Source organism: Ambystoma mexicanum, chromosome 10 (assembly GCF_040938575.1).
Source record: "Ambystoma mexicanum isolate Mex_15411 chromosome 10, UKY_AmexF1_1, whole genome shotgun sequence".
Taxonomy (NCBI): Eukaryota; Metazoa; Chordata; class Amphibia; order Caudata; family Ambystomatidae; genus Ambystoma; species Ambystoma mexicanum.
In genome coordinates, this window is record NC_090932.1 from 957,882,451 (window position 1) to 957,905,102 (window position 22,652).

General features: G+C 44.9%; 1 protein-coding gene across 1 annotated transcript in view; it reads left to right on the forward strand.

The window, feature by feature from the left end:
- Nucleotides 1-22,652, forward strand: part of SPATA16 (spermatogenesis associated 16) — a 1,361,355-nt gene that overhangs the window by 108,813 nt on the left and 1,229,890 nt on the right. Inside the window, exon 2 of the mRNA XM_069618722.1 lies at nucleotides 12,482-13,085. Coding sequence (XP_069474823.1) covers nucleotides 12,498-13,085 — 588 coding nt within the window. The 5' untranslated portion in view covers nucleotides 12,482-12,497. The remainder of the gene's footprint in view (nucleotides 1-12,481; nucleotides 13,086-22,652) is intronic.

A 22,652-nucleotide genomic window follows, 5' to 3' on the forward strand; every position in this document is an offset into this window, starting at 1 on the left:
GCAACTTTGATGAGCCAACAAGTAACATAATAGGGTGATAGACACATGGGAGCGCTTTACCACCTTTTTGGAATATTGGGACAATAATCCTAGTGCACCAACTCGATGGCAGCATGTTCATATTGATTAAATCATTCAAATTTGTAGCAGGACTGGTATCAATAAGTCAAGCTGACTAAGGAAGTTGTCATTGGTAACACCATCAATCCCCAGTGATTTGTAAGACCTTTGCTTGGAGACCACGTAAATCACCTCTGCTGCCGTAATAGGGTCTAATGGTTCCACAACCAGCAGTGGCTCTACCTCTGATGAAACTTGACAATTGGTTCCACACAGGTACAAATACTGGAAGTGGTCTAGCCAGACCTTCTCCACAATGTGAATCTCTGGTAGCTCCCATAGTCCTGTGTCCAATTCATTGGTGTTTCTTGACACAATATGCCTAAAATCTTTACTGTTGCTTTGTCATGCTGCTTCACATAGCCTGTCCCACGTATCAATTGCAATCTCCTGGCTTCTCCTGGACAGTTCATTTTTTAACTCTCTATGCCTATTTCTGATGAGTCTAGGGTCTGGAGGCTGGCATTTAAGGGCTAGTATTAGGGCTTTCCTCTTGTCCTTACATGATTGAGATAGCCATGACCTCCTGTTCCTATCGAAACGATCATTGTCAGAACACTGTAGGTGAGTTTGGGGAAACCAGGTATAAAGGCGCTGTGGCTAGAAAGGTAACTGAGGACTATGGGACTCTAGGCTACCCCTGCCTAGTGTCAGAAAACAGATAAAGAGATTGTTCCATGCACATGCGCTGATGTTTGCAAAGCAAGTTACATGACAGAAATAAGCAGCATATGTGAATTAAATTGTCAAAATGTATTCCATGGTTATTGATAAACACAAACTGTTGCAGCACGTATTTCTACCACACCGGTCTTTTTCAAGGCGAATAATTAAGTCTATAGTCAGAATATTTCACAAACATAAACAATTGTTCAATTTGATAGTAATTATATGAAAAAAGAACCAGATTAAATCCAAAGTAAAGTATTCATTAGACAATGTGACCATTATTAGTTCCAAAATTCATTGAAAGAGGAAAGAAAAACGGGAAAGGGAGGAAACAAAAAAAAACAAAGAATGATTTTTTTTAATAAAAAGAACATATGTAATGTTAACAAATAATGCACTTTGACATCTACTATGTCGTCAAAGCAACCATTTGAATTGCCCACATCATTCAATGTGTTGCACGAACACAGATTTATATTGCCATCAACATCTAGGACTTGAGAAACTAATGTGGACTGTTCACATCACCATTCCTAAATCACCATTTGGCTGCCCCAGAGAATTTGGCTGGAATAAACTCTGTAAATTCATCACTTGTTGACATAAAATGCATCTAAAGCATCCATGTAACTGCCACAAGAAAGTGCCAAACTGAGCGCAACAGGATAATGCATGCCAAAGAATATACATGGCAAAAATGCCATAAGTAAGCTCTGTTCCTTACCCTCTTGTCAACTGGTCAGATTGCACGGATGTATGTGGAATTCTTGATGCTGCCACAATGTAGCAATCCTACAAAACCATGGCGCTAGAAGAAGCCCCCAAAGAATAGGAGGAGGGGTTCAGTAAAGAGTATTTGCAAAATTGAAAGATCTCAGTAAACAATTAGTTTAATGCATTGTGCGATCCTACTGCAAAATCAAAGTATGCAAATGCGTGGTTGAGTCTCGAAAATTGCGTGTGGCAAAGGAATACGACCAGGGTGTGCCAGTTAGACATGTTGGTCTAAAGATCTTAGCACAATTCGTAATTATGCAGAAAAAGGCAACTATCATCTCTTCCAAGTTATAATGAGAGTTAGGACGAGTCAGTATCTCTTCTCTAGAGGAGCAATTAACCATCTTCTGTAAAGAACCTTCCTTTGAGGATGTCCACTTTACTACCATGGTGCCGTTTATCCTTAGGTTATTGGAGAAAGTAGAAGAATTTGCTTGATGTGAATCCCCCCAGTCCTAAGCCCATGTGAGCAATGGAGGATTATGATCACTTTCACTCCTCTGCAATAATTCAAAATTGCGTATATTAGCCCACCATAAAATGGGTATCAGTATGCAATTGTTTATACTCCTGTGGTTCCCGGTATTAAAAGTAAAGTCGCCAAATGAGGGGAAGTCAGTCTTCCCGTTTATTGCTCTGAACCCTGTTTCAAGCAATCTCTCCAACATAAACAGAGAGTGGCTGGGTCCACCAGGTTGACTTTGCGCCACTTCCTCTTCACAATCCTGCAACACATCTTCCCGTGCCCAATCTCCTATTGAAATCACCACCAATGAATATAGGTTAGTTAGATTTTGTGTCATCTAAATTGTGTTCCATAATCTCCCCGAGTGTGGTGAGGCTAACAACACATGTGCCACTTTATTATTATAAAAAGTCACCAAACCTAAAACTTTCCCTCTCCAAATTTAAGGTGGGTAAAAAGTTAATTTGGAGCAGACTTCATACAAAGGATGTCAGTTACAGCTTGTCTGGTTCATGGGTAGATAGTGAGTCCAAAAGAAGGTCTGTATTTGGCACTGAGCCTGATGACAGGAACTAAATAGAGAATAAACCCTTGTATGTGATTTGGGTTTATGGCCCAGTTTTCATGGAACATTAGGATCTGATGATTATTTCTATAGTTGCGCCAAATTGGGTCGTTCATACTCCCTTTAAGAACTGCAACATTCCACACCAACAATGTCAAAAGTGCCAAAGTGATTCCGCTTACCCAGCTCTGTTGAAGATTCCATAGCATGGCCATCCCCTGGTTTGCTAGCTCCCATAAATATAGAAGATGTTCTCTGCTCAAATGGAGGAATGATTTTGGAAGATAAAATGGGAGATGCTTTGTCCTGTTCGAGGGATTCTAAACAGGCATACCTATTAGAGGAGGGAAAATTCATATCCTTCCCAGTTGTGTGGGACTTTGTCAGGCGATCACCTTCCATAGACGGCCCAAAAGGAAGTGGGTGCAGGTGATTATCAGCAATCCAGGGGCTTTATAAAAGTAGCCCAGTGGTAGGAGTAATACATCAGATATTGCCTGTCGCTCATGACTGCCCTTCCACAGTAATTCTTAGGCTACAGAGTGTTTTTTTTTTAAATTGGAGGCAACACAAGTCCTGGGAATATTGCTCCTGCTTGTGCCTACACAATTTTACCTTTTGGCCATGAGTAGGTGATTTCGCGTTGGGGCACTAATTCTACAGATAGATTTAATAAAATGGGTGGACTTGTTCAGAAGTGAGACTGTGGGCCTCATTACACGGACGGCGGTAAGGGTTAACAGTCACCGTTAATGGTACCGGTGACCGTTAACCCTTACCGCCTGATTACGAGGTCCCTTTGCGGGTTGGAGACTTTAATACCTGCTTTTTGCAGGCCTTAAAAACCAACCCGCAAAAGGGACCAGGAAGCTAATTACGGTACCGTAATTAGCACCTTCCCCATTCCCATTATGCCCTATGGGGCAAAAATGGGAATGGGGAAGGGCAATGGGGGAAGGGGGAATTACCGCCCCACCAACCTTGGAATAGGGCGGTAATTCCCCTTTCCTCCAAGGCGGTGCCAGTATTTTACTGGCACGGAGAGCACCTTGGTCCACCGCCGTCCGTGTAATGACGCCCTGTGTCCTCCAAGTAGGGTTCAAGGGACTTTTGGGCATTTGTAAGCACCACCACCAGTGGTGCCGCTTGGGTGGGGGGGAGGGGTGGCAAGTTGAGACAGAATTTAGTATTTATCTCAGCAATAGAAGTATTATCCACTGTTGCTTAATTTAGGTAACTATCTTTAAAATGTGGTTTTCCATTAGAGCAAACCTTTTGCCATAGGTGTACTCTGGATAGATTTCTTTCAATGACAGTGTGTAGGCTAAATAGAAAAAGAAGGTCAGGCGCGCACTCTGGTTCCAAGTCATTTAATCCTGATGCAAGTAATAACAGGGTTGAATCCCAACACAGTTCAAAAAATAATAATAGGGCTGAATTCCAGATGCAAATAGTCCCAACAATGTTCAAAAATTACCAGGGTTAAATCCCAACTGCTACAGTTCCAAAGCACAATAGTTAGTTCTACTCCTCCAAGTACTTTCAAGTCTCAAACTCTCATCAGGGAGGCTGTGATAGCTGTGTTCCTTTTCAGGTGTTGCTAATTACTTTTTTCAATTTCATTCAATTTCAGTCTCAAAGGATACTGGTTATTGTAGTGATGGCACAAGTGTTTCATTCAGGAGACCAGGAACCAACTCCCCTCCAAACACAAATCTTAGTTAGTTCTACTCCTCCAAGTACTTTCAAGTCTCAAACTCTCATCAGGGAGGCTGTGTTAGCTGTGTTCCTGAGGCAGCAGCACCGGGGCTATTATGCCCCCACTTTGGAGAGCCATATTCATGGTTTTCCCCCCTCCCCCAATTGTGGGTAAGATTTGTGTTTGGAGGGGAGTTGGTTCCTGGTCTCCTGAATGAAACACTTGTGCCATCACTACAATAACCAGAATCCTTTGAGACTGAAATTGAATGAAATTGAAAAAAGTAATTAGCAACACCTGAAAAGGAACACAGCTAACACAGCCTCCCTGATGAGAGTTTGAGACTTGAAAGTACTTGGAGGAGTAGAACTAACTATTGTGCTTTGGAACTGTAGCAGTTGGGATTTAACCCTGGTAATTTTTGAACATTGTTGGGACTATTTGCATCTGGGATTCAGCCCTGTTATTATTTTTTTAACTGTGTTGGGATTCAACCCTGTTATTACTTGCATCAGGATTAAATGACTTGGAACCAGAGTGCGCGCCTGACCTTCTTTTTCTATTTAATTTTACAGGAGACCCGGGCTCCAAAGGCAGCAGCACCGGGGCTATTATGCCCCCACTTTGGAGAGCCATATTCATGGTTTTCCCCCCTCCCCCAATTGTGGGTAAGATTTGTGTTTGGAGGGGAGTTGGTTCCTGGTCTCCTGAATGAAACACTTGTGCCATCACTACAATAACCAGAATCCTTTGAGACTGAAATTGAATGAAATTGAAAAAAGTAATTAGCAACACCTGAAAAGGAACACAGCTAACACAGCCTCCCTGATGAGAGTTTGAGACTTGAAAGTACTTGGAGGAGTAGAACTAACTATTGTGCTTTGGAACTGTAGCAGTTGGGATTTAACCCTGGTCATTTTGAACATTGTTGGGACTATTTGCATCTGGGATTCAGCCCTGTTATTATTTTTTGAACTGTGTTGGGATTCAACCCCGTTATTACTTACATCAGGATTAAATGACTTGGAACCAGAGTGCGCTCCTGACCTTCTTTTTCTACACAGTGTGTAGGCTAGTTTTGTGTCATGGGTTTGTCCCCTGTTATTGAATGCTTCTCCCTCCCTATGTCAGAGGCATACCCCATTGCAAACCCCCCGGGTCAGGAGTCTCTTCTGCAACCAAAGGGCCTGCTTCCAAAGCATCCACCCTGGCAATACCTACCTACATGCCACTAAATACTTCTGACTGACTACTCCAAGCAATTTGATTGCCATGCCAATGTTATAGTCATAGGAAAACACGTCATGTAAATAAAAAATGTAAAAGAAATACATTGCTGTTTTGTACGCAACACTTTTGGACAGCAGCCTGTGCTTTCTCCCTAATGTACAGCGGCAGATCTATCAAAATTCAAATTGGATCTCTCACTTGCCATTAAATGCTGTTTTATCATAAGAACTAGAGAGACTGTACGTTAGACCTGGCAGGGCAAGTTGATAATATCCTCCAGTCCTCAGAATATCCTTCTCCCCTGTGCCTTGCCCCCAACATCATTGATGTTGACAGCATGTATTGCCTCCAAAATGTACACGGCATACAATGTCATGCAAATAAAGTGTTTGATGTAGCTCTAATACATTTGTTCACAGGTCCAAATTAGCGAGGCTCTGTGGTTATGAGGGTCACAGAATAGGTTGTAGGCTGTAATGAAAGCCAGGGAGTCAAGGAGGCAGGGAATGTAAGATGATCACTGGCACATGTTGGTTACAGCCCCATTTCGTCCATGACCCTGTATGACCTTTCTGACTTTATTACTTGTCCTGCAGCAAATGTCTTTAGAAAGGACCCCAGCTCCTCAACATGAGTTTATGCCAGTCCAAAGATAGGCAGTGCTCTTGGGCTTTTAGGCATGCTTCACATGTCCATGAAATTCAGAGCACTCAGTGCCATTGCATGATTTATTTAACGGTGTAGCCACGGTGTAGCCAGTAGCAAAAAAGCTACTTCAACTTGGAGTTCAGCTCAGGCCTGATCATTTTAGTTATTGTGCAGCACACCACCCGAATTCAGAATGATACCACGGAGCAGTGCTCACTACATCACAAGTTGGAATTGCACAATTAATACTAAAGCAGTGAACCACTCTTTAAAAGTAGCTGACTGGCCCAGCAGACTGGTAGCAAGTGAGTAATTTGCACCCTGTAGTTTGGAATTTAAGTTTTCTACCAAGCACTGCATTAAACACAACATGCAAGCATGCAGGCTTTAATAATCAGGGCCATTTGTCTTTTGCATCCAGAGTAGACAAAATCTTAAAATTACACCTCCCAAATGGCCCTACTGTGTCAGCCAAAATATCCCTGCAGTGTGTGAAGAACCAGGACTGAGACGCGGACACAGAGGAGTCATGGTGATTGGCATACTTTTTTATTAAATAATGAAGGGGTTGGAAAATGCCTAACTATCCCTAATATGGAGGTATTTCCCTACCTCAACCAAAACTAAGTGTCTGTCTGGTGTCAAGATGTCCAAAGCAACAATATCCTTTGTCCGAAATGCTATCCTAGCCATCGCATTCTAAAACTAACTCTAAGGTGTTAAGAGATTTTTCTTTGGATTTGGAAGTGTGCAAATGTTCAAGTTCAACAAAAGGTACAACTCCAACAAAAGTTGCAAAAGGATAATGTTTACAGTTCCAGGGAGAATGACTCCCTTCCCCAGGATTCTCTCCACCAAAACCAAAGTTCAAAGAATAGCCACATTCTTTATAGCCCAAGAGGATAACTCCATCCGCTTGTGTTGCAATTCAGTCCAGGGGAAATGGCTCCCTTCCCCAAGACTTTTTCCACATTGAATACAATTCAAATCCTAAGGGCATGGGTCTTCCTTGCAATTCTCTTTCCAGAATAACACAAGTTGGGTGTGGGTCCTAGACCCGCAAAACACCCAGTGTACTCTCCTGCCAGGTTATCTTATACACTTTCTGTACACAATTTAGGTGTAGGTCCCAGACTCACAAAACACGTGTTATATACTCCTGCTAGATTATCTTATACAGTTTCTTATGTGTGCGAATCCCAGTATACGCTTCTGCCAGGACTTTATGTTGTGATCTCTTTTTCTCAGTGCAAGGGGCATGGGTCTTCCCCCAAGTTATTATATGGCAAAGTACTGTGACTATGAAGAAGACTGTGATTCCAATGAGGATTACTCTCTCCCCCACTCTCGGTAATCAGTTCATTCTTTCAGGGTCTCTTTGCCTCAATGTCAGCATCCCCTTCTTTCCTCTACGTTCACGGGCAACCAATATGTTTGTTCACTCCACTTGTACGTATTCAGGTACTAGCCTGGGTATTTGCTGGACTTGAGTGGCTTTCCACAGTCAGCGGCCTGGAGCGTTCTTGCTTCTTGCGTCGGAATGAAGCCCTTCCTGGCTTCCAGTTCCCACACGACTACCTTCTTCTTCGGCTGGTGATTCTGCTGTTAATTGGCACTGCTTCTCCGCGTGACCGGTCTGGAGCTTGCCTCTACAATTCTCCTCTCCCCAGCAGTGCTCTGTGGCTACAGTTTTTGGTCCTGTCTGCTTCCTAGGCTGTCCAACCAGCCAGGGGTGCTTCGGTGGGCTCCCTCTCGCGCCACACCCACTCGTGTGCTAACGGGGTTCGCTCCTGGATTGGGACACCTTCTGCTCCTCACCGTAACCTGCGTCTCCCGTCTGTTTCCAAGCTAGCGCTTGGAAAAGGAAGCTCTCTCCATCTTTCAGTAGCCGCTGCTTTAAATTCCCACCTCCAGACTGGGAAATGTCTTGGACCAATCACATTCTTCACAACACTAGAGTGCACATTAAGGTTCACACTCTTTCTCGTGGCAGTCCTCTTCCTCATGAAGCAGAAGATTAGGTAAAATATCCAATCATACAGCCGCTCTCTGAAATCCCAATCTGGGTTTTAAATTAGTTGAAATTTTACTAAATGCGGTTAGTGTGACCATTCCAGCTGATTCATGAAAAAATTCAGAAGTCGTTGTGGTTTTCAAGGTCGGTTTTATCCATCAAACCAAAGTTTTTTAGTAAAGAAGTCACGAATAATCACTAATATCGTTCTTAGTGAGGAAGGATTTGCCACAAGTCACTCTATCTGTAGACTTATATTGTGCCAATGCATTTAGGAATAAAACAATTCCTTCATCAGGGCAAGTCTAATCCATTTAAACATAACATAACATATGCATACAATTGTGCCAGCCATATCATGGATAGGGTCCATATATAATCAATCCCTTTTTTCAAAAAAGAGGCATGTGTGTATAAACATGAACATGAACATGAACAGTCATCATCCATATGGTTAAATAAAATGATTAAATAAAATAACGTAACCCAAATGGTTAAAAATGTGAAAGATTGCACATACCCAGAAGTATCGTATGCAGAATCAGAAGGCAGGAAACAATGGAAAATAAAGAAAATGCAGAAAACAGATCAGTACCACGGTTAGTAATGGTGTCATGTAACTAATTTAGGAGGGAAAATGGTCCATTACCTTATGTAGGTGAATGGTGGCATTTTCTAAGCTTCAAAAAGCAGACAGCAGCACCGAGCTCGGTGAGCAGTGGCTGCAAACAAAAGAGTATGTATAAGGAGCTTTTCAGAGCATATGCTGATGCATCGAGTAGTGACAAGCGTGGAAGTTGCCTTACCGCTTGAAGGATACGGTGCGGAGCTGTTCTCTAGGTTGCCGAGCAACCTGATTTTATGTGACACGTGATCGCGGCTCCTCGCTGAAGAGCGCGAGCCACGATCAGTGTCTGCAAGCATGCCCATCGGCATGAAAATCTTGAAAGCAAATAATTATGGGATATCCTGGGCATATTCTGGAAAAAGTCATCACCAAAAATGAAAAAAATGAAAAAAAGAAATGAATACGAAACTCATGAACATGGAAAAGGTTACCAGACAGGCTAAGAAATGGGGATATCCAAATTAAAGGGGGATATCAAGAGTGAAAATTAAGTGGGAAAGAGCTGTTCATATGCCAACAGCTTCATTCATAAGTTCGAGACAGATTATGTACTGGACAAACATGAATGGAATAAGGATATCCGGATAGGGACGAGATACATAGATGACATCTTTGGGGTTTGGAAGGGGACTAAGAAGGAAGGGGCTTTCAAGATTTTCATGCCGATGGGCATGCTTGCAGACACTGATCGTGGCTCGCGCTCTTCAGCGAGGAGCCGCGATCACGTGTCACATAAAATCAGGTTGCTCGGCAACGCGCCGATGCAACAAGGACAGTCTGCTTACGGCAGACACGGAGAGAACAGCTCTGCACCGCATCCTTCAAGCGGTAAGGCAACTTCCACGCTTGTCACTACTCGATGCATCAGCATATGCTCTGAAAGGCTCCTTATACATACTCTTTTGTTTGCAGCCACTGCTCACCGAGCTCGGTGCTGCTGTGCACTTTTTGAAGCTTAGAAAACGCCACCATTCACCGACATAAGGTAATGGACCATTTTCCCTCCTAAATCAGTTACATGACACCATTACTAACTGTGGTACTGATCTGTTTTCTGCATTTTCTTTATTTTCCATTGTTTCCTGCCTTCTGATTCTGCATACGATACTTCTGGGTATGTGCAATCTTTCACATTTTTAACCATTTGGGTTACGTTATTTTATTTAATCATTTTATTTAACCATATGGATGATGACTGTTCATGTTCATGTTCATGTTAACACACACATGCCTCTTTTTTGAAAATGGGATTGATTATATATGGACCCTATCCATGATATGGCTGGCACAATTGTATGCATATGTTATGTTATGTTTAAATGGATTAGACTTGCCCTGATGAAGGATTTTTTTTATTCCAAAATGCATTGGCACAATATAAGTCTACAGATAGAGTGACTTGTCGCAAATCCTTCCTCACTAAGAACGATATTAGTGATTATTCGTGACTTCTTTACTAAAAAACTTTGTTTTGATGGATAAAACCGACCTTGAAAACCACAACGACTTCTGAATTTTTTTCATGTATCAGCTGGAATGGTCACACTAACCGCATTTAGTAAAATATCAACTAATTGAAAACCCAGATTGGGATTTCAGAGAGCGGCTGTATGATTGGATATTTTACCTAATCTTCTGCTTCTACTGTTTTTGGGTTTGGGTGTCTCCAAACCTCTTTCAGCCGGCTCCTGTACACTGAATCATATTTAGAAAAAAGTATTCATCACATTAGAGACCTTTAAGGATACTAAACAGACTCATACTCCCGTGGTGCCCACTCATTTGCTTCCAGTCCTCTTCCTCATCTCAGTTCATGTTATTTTACTAGGTGTAAAATGTTCAAATGTTTTGTCACCAGCTTTTGCAGGATGTTGACGGGGTTTATCACAATATGCATCAAGGCATAGTGAATGGAGGGGATATCCCTAAAAGGAAAGGGGGGGATAGCATGTCTCATCTCCCTTGAGGGTCGCCTAACATCATGTGATCCTCCCTCACATAAACACCCGCGGGTCAGGATCAGGTAGCGGCTGCCATCCCCTGGCCACATGAGGAGAGGCTTCCTCCCGCAAAGGGGTAATGACATCATCAGATTCATCACAAGTGTCTCCCCAAAGGAAAATGCACCATGTAATGTTGAAAAATGCATCTGTTTTTATGTGACGATACATCTTCCTTCGACTCCCATACACCGGTACAGGAGAGCATTCACATATAAAGTGCATCTATAAAGCATCCACATAAAAGAAAGACTTTTGGGAAAGGTAGATGTCTAAAATGCATTCATAAGGTCTTCAGGCTTCTGAAGATATTATGCGTGCTAGGTTCGAGCTTGCAACAGTGTGTTTATATTTTTGGCCATTGCAGTCAAGCATGGCGGCCGCTCCCTTTTCAAAGTAAAGTGTCTGAACCTCTACACTACCAACGCTCTGGTGGCCATTCACATACAATCATACATTAACTTGAAAACAATGTACAGTACGTTAGTTAGCATCAGCTGCTATATTTGGGATGGCATTTAAGGCCTGTGCTTCAGGACATTAGCTAATTGAGCATGTTGGGTATGGCTAAACTTTGACATCTGCAGTGTGATTTGCATCTAGTGCCACAACATGGACATAGTGGAATTGTGCCAGTGCCTTTCTTTTAGAACTTTCTACTAGGGGAAAGAAATACCTGGGTAAGAGATGTTGCCCTGACATTCAGTGTGCCATATTGTGACAAAGGCCACATCGCATGACCATAAACATAAAACTGTCAAATGATCATTAATGAAATCTCATGCAATAGATGCATAAAATAAAAAGAGATGTTGCCAAAAGCGCACCATCTGACCCACTAAGTTCACCATACATGGAAGAAAAGCTAACCTATATTGTCTCTGGATCTCAGATGCCATACTGGAATCAGGGTTGCAATATTATTTCTGGACTGGACTTGTATTTCGAAATACCAGCAGTGGGCCAGAATGTATGATTGAGCAAATCTTGTATTTTGCCAGATTAAACCTTTGCAAGGAAATCGTGTTCCTATTGCCAATTTACAGCATATGAAGCACATGCATGCCTTCAAACCATTAAGCTATTACCAGTAAGCTATTTTGTTTGTAAACACAATTTAAATTTCGAATGCTCCATTGATACCACCAGTTCCCAATGGCAATTCCTGTAGTGAAACTGTATGTGAGTGATACTAACGCATGTACATGCATTCGGGTTACCCTCATGTTTGTCTCCCGAGCACATGGCCATGGGATACGCCATTTTGTTATTGCTATTAGATGCTCATAAATAGAACATTTTAGTTTAATGACACTGCATTCAATAGCTATGAATTCACACTGATATGCTTTAAATAAACCTGCAACGGAGTGCAACAGTAATGGATTAAATAATTCTGTGAATATGTGTATAATATTGATTCTGGAAGTGTTTGCATTTTTAATGACCAATTTCCAAACATCTAATTGAGGAGAGTAGAGTTGTACTTTAAGCGTGATTTATATGCCTGGAGGAATCTGGACGTTATCAATGGAACTGTCTTCATTTCTAGGATTTTGATGAACAATGTAAATGTGGAGATTGGACGAACTCATTATTCATGTTTCTTAAACAATACCGTGTAGATGTTTCATTTTGTAGTTTCATATTTCTATGTGTTTGTAGGTTGTTGTTACGAGGTATGGATTCCAGAGACCAAGGCATGCAGAGTTTTGGGAGAGCTGCAAACCAAAGTGAAGGCTCATCGAAATCACTTTTTAGCAGTAATGCTAGCATAATACATGAAATCAATATAAACATTCCTAAAACCTCTCAAGAGCAAAGACAGTCCTGCGATGGAACAATTGAAGGAATGGTACGTGAAAGAGACAAACTGGCAAGAAGTTTTAAGGAACGGCAAAGCATTGAATTACAGAGATCCAACTTTAAGTGGAAATCTGAAAACGAAGAACTATTTGGTGGAAGAAAGGACCCAAGACTATGCGAACTTGACATTCAATCAGTCCCGCTGGCTATACCGCGCATTCCCCTGAAAAGTATCATGGACGTAGAAACAAAGTTGGTCTATGTGGATGAGCAGGACATCACCTTTGAGTTTGAGAGGTCGCTGCTGGCAAACAGTCCCCATTCAGTATGCCGAGCTGGTGACATGATGGATCCGCGACCGCAACCTGACAAATGGCTCCAGGTGTCATTGAAGGATGCAAGCACTTGTTACCGACAAAAGAAGTATGCAATAGCAGCAGGTAGATTCAGGACAGCACTCGAGGTATGGGATTAAGGATAAGCATTTTACCCAAACTGTAACATGATATATTCTACTAGTCACATCATAGAGACATATGGGCCTCATCACGAGTTGGGCGGTAATGCCGGCGGTATTACCGCCGGCAGTATTAGCCCTATCGCCAAACCCCCCGGTGCTATTAGGGCCGGATCACGGATTTCGCGGTAATGGAATTCCCCATTCCCCACTGACCCCATTCGGGAATGCCCCATTCCCCATTGGGCTCAATGGGGAATTTTCGTGCTCTTACCGCCGGCAGATTTCCCACCGGTGGTAATAGTGCGAATTTTCAGCGGATTTCCCCCCAGCTCACAGCTGGGAGAAATCCGCCGAAGCCCTGATTTGGCTGACCCTTAAATCCGGCGGTAATCGCGCGACCGCCGGATTTAAGGGTTACCGCCAAACTCGTGATGAGGCCCATAGTCATTATTGAGAGTACAAAAACAGTGAGTTTCAAAAGCTTTTAGTCAAAACCCAGGAGCAAAAAAATCATGTTGCACACACATTTTTAAAATAAATGTATCAAACTCCTGTTGAGGAAACGTAGATTTTGCATATGAAAAAGTTTTAGCAGCCCAATCAGTTTTGACAACTGGGTGCTACTTTGCCATGAAAGTGATGATGTCAAAAACATTTGTATAGTTATATGACTGTGGCACACAACAGACAGCATAGGCTGACGATAAAGTAGATGGGTGGGGCTAGGTAAGTGCAGGGATGTTGCACTCCTGTGTCATGATAAAGCACCTTCTGCTACTCAGGTGTCCATCCTGGTTCCTCTGCCTGGAGCATGGAGGCACTCAAGGTGGTCAATGCAGCTCCTTTAAGCAAAAGCTAAAACTGTTGACTTTGCCAATGCTTTTTAAATTTGTACAAAGTTGCTTTTGCTCAGTATTAGTCCAGGATCTCCAGCCAGTGCCAGCCTTTCCTTTCATTCCATCAATAATTCTCTCTGTATCATTGTTTCTTTTTTCTTCTTTTCTTTCCACCTGACCAATATTCTGTCTGCTCGCATGGATAATATGGGGTAGATTCTCAAAACCTATTTTGGCGCAAGTGATGAGATGCCTCATCACTTGCGCCAAAATAGAAAGAAGCAGCCAAATCCCAAAAGGACATCTGAATGAGCGGATCTCATTCAGATGACCTTTTCACCCCCACATTTGCACAAATGCAAGGGCATTTCTGCACATTTAAAAGCACTTCCCGAATTCAAAATAGGTGTGCAGAAATGATGGTCAAGCCCTGCGCTGTCCTGACCTGTCATGCATTCTCTTTTTACTGCAACAGTCGTGGTTTAAAACACAGCTGTCACACTTGCATTTCCACCCTCCAAAGGAAGATAGAAGTGCTTTATTTTTTTCGAGCCTTTCACAGAGATGGGGCCCGTCTCTATGAATGTTCTCTCAGCAAACCACATGGTTGCTGGGAGCCAGTGATATATTAGTGTCCGAAGCGCCCTCTGGCACTAATGAAGGCCAGTGCACTGGCCAGCACTTCTTTGCGCTATTGTCCGGCCCCTACTGAAATGTACAGGTCACCTTTGAGAATAAGGAGACCTGCGCATTCTGTGCAAAGGAAACGAGTGCATTCTCTGCACACCTCTCATTTGAGCTACTTTCTGAGAATCTGCCCCTGTGTGTCGAGTTTTTAGCTCGCATTTTGTGGTGTGTGCCACTGGGTCAACACTGTTACTTTACCTGTGTTTTTTAACACCTACATGGAGACGCTTGAAGACCTTGTTGTGGGCACCGGCGGCCTTTCGAACTCAACTGCATCCAAAAGTGACAGCCTAAAACCAATATCCACTGCTCACGCACCTGTCAAGGGAGTAACTTAGAGGAGTGAACTAGATCTAACTTTGTCAACATCTCTCTTCATTTTTACTTTCTTTCTTTCCTTCTCTTTCTTTCCTTCTTTCTTTTTTTCTCTCCTTCTTTCTTTCATTTTTTCTTCCTTCTTCACGTCCTTCCTTTCTTTCTGGTTTTCATTCTTTCACTCTCCTTTCTCTTCTTAATGCTGTTTGTTTTCGAGATAAAAGGAAAGAGACAACTCGGTCGAAAAGATAGGGAAAGGTTGGCACTGGCTCAGTGCCAGAGGCTGCGTCTGCATTGTAACTATTGGGGGTGGGGAGGAGGTTGTTTAAAGAAGTAGTAATGGGCAAAATAAGAGCAGTAAAATATTAATATTATCTGCTAAACTGCAAAATGTGTACCTCCTTCACTTACTCACTGACCAAAACAAATAGCACTGCCAGAAATAGTTTAGGTGATCAGATGCTACTTTTTATTGGTACATTCAATCTTATGAGTTATGGTTTCTCTTATCTCTCAATGAACAACTTTTTTATCTGTTGGTGAATGGAGCCGGTGCTACAGTATTGAAGTGCTACGTTTTGGAGTGTTATGTACTCTTAGGCTATTGGAAATCTAGAAATGGTCATTTTCTCAAGGACGTAAAAATCACAGAAGAGGCATGCTCTGCTTGAAAGAGAGAGTGTAGGAGAATAAGCACTAAGCCCAGAGCATGACAATAGAATGAAATCTCTCGGGGCTCAGATAGTCAGCGCTTTGCAGAAATTCTCATAACAGCCAATTGCTTGGCTGAAACCGGAGTGCCGCTTCATTCTCAGTTCGCTTCCCATCAGGCACTGTGCTTTCTTCATGGTCCTGTAGACTGCGCAATGCGTTTATCGAAAAGGTTTGACTACCAGCACGGTGCAGTAACTACAGGAGAATGTCTGTAGTCTTCTTTTATCAATAAGGAATCATTGTAGCCCCTGCCCACTCCCGCACTTAAGGAGAGACATCTACATGTGGTCATTTTCATTAGCAGGTGAGGCAATGTGAACGACACCTCCAAGTTATGAGCAATTCAATGTCCTTCTGATAACAGAAAGCATCATGAATACACTGAGATACAGCATACTGCATACGGTAACGAGATTGTGTGCAGTTTTTAACATAGCTGCAGGTGCACAACAACAGGAAGCATAGCGGCGCCCATTTTACAACATACATTGGGCCTCATTACGAGGTATGCCGGTAAGGGAAAAACGATGCCGGTATGTAAATACCGGCATCATTTACCGTTCCGTAGCATTCCGACCCGCAAACCCGGTATTAGCGGCATACCAAACAACGGTGCCGCTAATAGCGGCATAGGCGCGTACACGCGCACCTTCAGGGAGCAAATACCGGCATGCCGGTAATAGGGGTAATTCCAACCCACGCATACATGCAAATACCGGCATCGCGAAGCCGGTAATCACGGGTTGCACGATGCCAGCCATACAGGCATCCCAGACCACCCGCAAACAGCAAGCAAGATACAAGGCAGCTGCCACAGGTGCATACAATCCCCACAGGTGGAGTCAAAGGAGGCTGTGTCTGAGCACACCCACACACCACAACCCCCCCCCCCCGGTGTAGGCAATGCAGAGTTGCCCAGTACAAAAGGAGCACAACTAAACACCACACCCCTTCCTACACCAAAATGCCACCACTAGCATTTGCAAACATGGCGCAGGAGGACCTGCCTATACTGATACAACTACAGCAACAACTGCAACAACAACAACAGCAGCAAGAACAGGCAGCACAGAGGAGACACAGGAGGAGAAGGAGGTTGAGACAGGCCCATCCATTACCACCAATGCAGCCACCAGAGCCTCGTAGGCAGCCAGCAATCCATCACACCAGACCCAGCCCATTCAACCCTACCCCTGAGCAGATCCACACCCTGTACCGGTTGGACCGTGACACCATCACCACCACAGTGCACATGATTCAGAATGACATTGGCAGCCACATACAAATATGCACTGCCATCCCCCCACTACTAAAGGTGGTGTCTGTGCCACACTTCCTGGCCACAGGCACCTACGAACACACAGTGGGCCAGCTGCATGGCATTTCATGCCACTATTTTCACGCATGCTGAACCAAGTGCTGAATGCCCTCCTGAGGCATGCAAGAACCCACATATCCCTACCACGGACTGCCCAGGAGATAGCCGAAACCAAAGTAGGCTCCCAGGCACTGGCAGGCATGCCCAATTGTGTCGGTGCCTTCGACTGCACCCATGTGGAATTGATAGTCCCCCATGCCATAGAGGCCGTGTACCACAATCGCAAACAACACCACTCCATCAATGTGCAAATGGTATATGACTCCAGGAAGATCATCACCCATTGCTGCGGCCGATTTCCTGGATCAACACATGATGCCATGTTACTGGGTAAATCCACGGTACCCCATCAAATGGAGCGACATGCCAGACCACGTGCCTGGCTGCTTGGTGAGTTGCACAACCGTCCCATGGCAGTGCTTTGGGGTACTGATGTGTGGGGATGCATGAGGGGGGGGCAATACTGCACCTGGGTCGGAATAGCCGGTGATTGGAGAATGCATGCACAGCCAAACACTCCTGACCTGAACCAGTCAAACGGTACATGACACTTCACTGGGCCACAGATCACAAATAATGCATATCAATGAGAACAAGTAAGAGGCACAACCAGGCCACCATGGTGATGGCAAGCAATGCATGAATGAACAGGACGGCAAGTGTGGCTATGTGGGCAGTGTGACCATGCATAGTAAATAATGAACAGCATGAATTGGAGTCAAAACATTGTTGCACTACCACAGCATATCTGCCTCAGCATGCATGATTACACCCTGCATCATCTATTGAATGCCAATCAGACTACCACACCTCATGACAGTACAGATTGCACCTAGATAACATTTTTTCATGCTAACAGGGACATGTTCATGGCCACACCAAATAGCTGGCGGCATGACTGTGCTCCCTGAATTACGGGAGTTCAGAGTGACACACATCTATTTGAATCTGCTTGCTGGTGATGGAGGATATCCCTTGAGGCCGTGGCTAAACACCCCTGTGCCTAACCCGCAGAATGGCCATGAGGAGGAGTACAATTGTGTGCACACCCGTACCCGTGTTGTCATTGAGCAGACCTTTGGCCTGTCGAAGTGGCGGTTCCGCTGCCTCAGCAGGTCTGGTGGGGCACTCCTATATAGGCCTGAGAAGGTGGCAAAGATCACCATGGCCTGTGTCATGCTGCACGACATGTGCGTCCAGAGAAATGTACCATTGTCACCTGACATTGACATGCATGGGCCGGGTGAGGATGATGAGGACGGAGACGGAGGTGAAGAAGCCCCACTGCCAGTACGTGATGCACGGGATGGCCCTGCCATACGGCAAGCACGAATTCAAGTATACTTCTGAAACACAGGGACTATGAAAGACTTGTGTCAGTCAGACACTGGGCCAATATGAACATGCACATATGGAATGTTGGGAGTTGGGCATTGAACACCGTAACACATTAAATGGATGCACACGAAAGATAAAAATGTCCAGCCATGGATTTTTCTTCGCACAACTTGTGTATTATTCAAAACTGCAAAAATGTGCCCACTCCCCCCTCCCAGACCCCCGCAACAAACTCCCTCACCCACCCCACAAACCCCAGAAAATACCTCAACAAACTCCCTCAACCATCCCACAAACCCCAGAAAATACCCCAAAAAACTCCCTCACCCACCCCACAGATCCCAAATGTCCCCATGTGTGCAACAGACAGTGTTCCCTTCAACAATGTAGTTCTTCACATTGTCAATGCCCATACAGTTATTTCCTCAAGACTTTTGGGTTTGGGGGTGCCATGGCCGAGCGACGTGCGCTCCTGCGCGTTAACCGCACAGGGCTCGATTGCACCGAGGTGGAAGGGGTTGTTGTAGTGGAGGTGTCTATTGTCAGTCCCATGGCTGGGCCGAGGTATTGACGCTGCATTTGAGGGATGTTGGCAAGAAGGGCCTGTGTCAGTGACCCCATGCACTCCCTGAATGCACACGTAGATGCCTCCACGGCAGCTGTATTGGCTCCAATGGCCGTGGCTATGGCCCTCATGGCCTCATTCCCAGCGTCTACCTGTCGATGCGTGATTTGCAGCATTGACTCTTGGCGGGCCTCTACCCTTGCCAGGTGAGCCTCGAAGGAGGTGTCGGCTGCAGGTGTACTGGTGGCTGACAGGGTGGTGGCTGGCAGGGTGGTGGAAGGCACCTGCGTGGGCTCCTCGTCCTGGGCACTGTCCTCCTGGAAGATCCCAATGTCTGATTCTCCAAGGTCTGAGTCATGGAGACACGGATCGTCCAGGCTCTCAGACTCCGCAGGTGGGTGGGGGCTGGCAATGGGGCTTGGGGTGGGTATTCCAGACATGATTCCAGCCTCATCATCCACCTCTGTGGACACAACGTCCGTGGTGGCTGGCGGAACGGCTCCCACTGTTGTGGCTGCCTGCTGCGGTTCTGTCGCTGCAGGTGCCCCTGCAGGGTTGATGCTTTGCGTGGCACACTGGGTGTTGCTGCAGGCATTTTCTTGGACGGGGGGGTGGCGGTGGCCCTGGTCCCTTTGCATACACTGAATGTACTCGCACCCCTGTCCTGTGTTCCACCTTCCTCATCGATTGCTGGGAGACAGAAAAGATGCAGGTCATCAGTGATGTTGTCAAATGGCAGCTATGATGTATTGCGGTGTAATATGCTCATACAATCAGGCATCATTTCATTTCTGGTGTGTGGCATTTGGTGTACTGAGGGGACATGTTGGCAATCAATGCATGGCTGGTGGCATAGCATTGGTTTGATGTGTGTGTGGTGGGTCCCATGGGCATGGTTGGGTCATGTTGCACCTCTGTTGCGATTGGGATTTTAACTCAGCATGCGTGTGGTGCAGGGTGTGGCACTCATTATTCGATGGATGTGTTGATGTAGCCTTGGAACATGCATTGCCTTGCCTAGTCTAACTTCCACATCACTTGTGCCACATCATGTTTTGGTATACGTGGATGTGATGGTTCACTAACATTCCTCTGTGGTAGTTGCAGCACCGAACTCCTGGTCTCCTATTCCCTCTATGGATTCCGGGTCAATGAATGCACTTGCAGTCTCCTCCCATGCGGTGAGCTTCACAGGGGAGTGTGGGCCACCGCCTGTCGCCATTGCGGCCCTCCTGTTCTCCACAAGGATCTTCCTGACCCGGAGGCGGAGGTCGTCCTAGCGCTTCCGGCAGTCACGTACACTCCTTGGGGTGCTCCCCACTAATGACACCCTCTGAGCGACCTCCTGCCAGACCTGTTTTTTTCTGGTTTGTGCCGCATGCTTGAGGTCTGTGCTCCTGATTATGTCTGCATGCTGTTCGAGGGTGTTAGCAAGCATAGTCAGTTCAGCATCAGAAAAACGCTGCTTCCTCTTCCTTTGGGAGGATTTACTGGTGGCCTTCGACATCCTGCATCAGTTGTGGCACACAACAACATGAGTGTAGTGGTGGTTATGGAGGATGGCAATGGATTGTGTTTTTAAAGATGGCCGCCGGCTCATTTCCCGTTCCGACCCGATGACGTAATTTCCAGGTCCTTTTTTGCGACCACCGTACCAGTGTTTAGTGGTTGTTATGATGCGGTTACGGAATGGGCGGTACCCGCAATGCCGGTATAGGGGGGTTGGTGGCCCGTTATCGGCATGACAGTTTTGCCACTACTGGCATGGGGTAACACGCATGCTCGCGCACTCGTAATAACCCGCTATTAGAGGGTTCATACGAGCACGGACCCGCTCATTCCGGCATGCCGGTAATGAACCCGGTTTTACCGGGCAACTCGTAATGAGGCCCATTTAATTGAAAATATGTAATTTCCGGGAGTCATCCAGGCAAGAGACCACAGATGATGGGGAGAATGACATTGGTAGAAAATCATTTGTTCAGTCAGAGTAGGAACTAAGTCTGCTGGTGGAAGACCTCATCATGCTGGCAGCCCGCCTCTTTTGGCAACTAACATGCAAAACACTGGCCAAGAAAAGGGCTGATCTGTTAGCCACCCTCAAGGATTGTGCCATCCTGGGTAATGAAATTCGGTCGTGGCTTTTGTGGTCCTCTTGGAAGCAGAAACTCTGAGTAGTGGGCGTCAGTTTGTCTTCCTACATGGCGTGCTGCAGTTCCATTCAGAAGCAGATGGAGCACTCTAGTCCCCCCAGGAAACACACGCAGGCTATTTCCTATGGTCGCGTTTACTAATACGGAACGCTGACCTGGGGGAATCGCGTCTCAACGCTAGGTAGTTCTTGTTTACCTTGTTCAGCACTTTTCTTGATATTCCTAGCTCTGGTCCCTCCTGGCTTTGCTCCTTGATTCTTGTATTTCTTGCTGCATCCATTCTCTGTGCTTCGTGCCTTCTGCCCTTGCCTTTTTTCGCTACTGCTGGGTGTAGTTGACGATCCTCATTACACCCTACCTGGAAATGGTCCGATTTCGTCCTCAAGTAGCATGTGGCTGTTCTGCTGGGATCTACTGTTGCGTTCAGCCTACAGGTTGTTTTCCTTTCTTCAGGAAGCTTTTTGTCTTGTGTATTCTGACAGCCTCAATAGATTTTAGCAGGCCGGACAACACCTTTTGGGCAGGGTGGCATCTGGGGAGTCTTGCCCTTATCTTCATGACTCTAGATCCAAACAAAAGAACCGTCAAGGAAGGGACTACGGCAAGTCATCTCGGAATAAGTCACAAATGAGCTGTGAGAATCTTACATCCTGTCTGAAACCACCACTGCATCCATAATTATTTATTTATTTTTGTTTACAATTATAAAGAGCACAAAAGCCCTCGGGCATAGAGGCTCTGTTACAACTAGTTCATGAATGTCAAGAAAGAGACCGCAAGCAAGCCGCCTCCTGGTGGCCTTAATCAAACAACCAGGTTTGCCGACTTTTCTGAAGGCCCAGTAAGATTGCTCAGCTCTCAGACTGGGAGGGAGAGTGTGCCATTGTCTTTCTGCCACTGTGGGGAAGCTTGTGCCGCCACATTTAAGTCATTGGAACTTCGGTTGGATGAGCCGCTGTACGCAAGCCAGTCTCACTGGCCTTGATGACTGGACTTTCATGAATCTCTGTGATATTAACAAAAGTTTAATTACACAAAGTGGTGGAACACATGCAACAATTCTATGCTATCGGAATGGCCGCTCCTCCAGCTATGTGGGGAAGAAGGTGACATCTGTATTGGGTCTTATTTGCCTCAATGGCATTGAGAGTTAGACCACTGGAGTTGGATCCCTTCCAGCTGGTGGTTAGTAACAATACAACTCTAGCATTTTGTCATCTCACATTAAAAGTGTGAACTGTAAAATGTGGAGGTGATAATATGCCATGTGGATAGACATTTGGTGGCCCTTGTAGCCATTGCAGACCCCACATTTCTCCCCTAACCCAGTGGCAGATGAAGACTCATTGACTCTTTAACAAGTAATCCCATTGACTTCAGAATGGAAGCTCAGAATTAAATTAGCAAAGCAGCACATCTGATCACTTTATGTACTGTTCATTGATGTACACTCACCACTATGAATAGCACAGTGTACAGTGCAATATAGATATCCACTTCGATATATGCTCCTTGTAGTGGCAGTGTGAATTTAACAATGTAATTGGGCCAGTGTGGAAATAACAACATAGCTAAGGCCTCAGG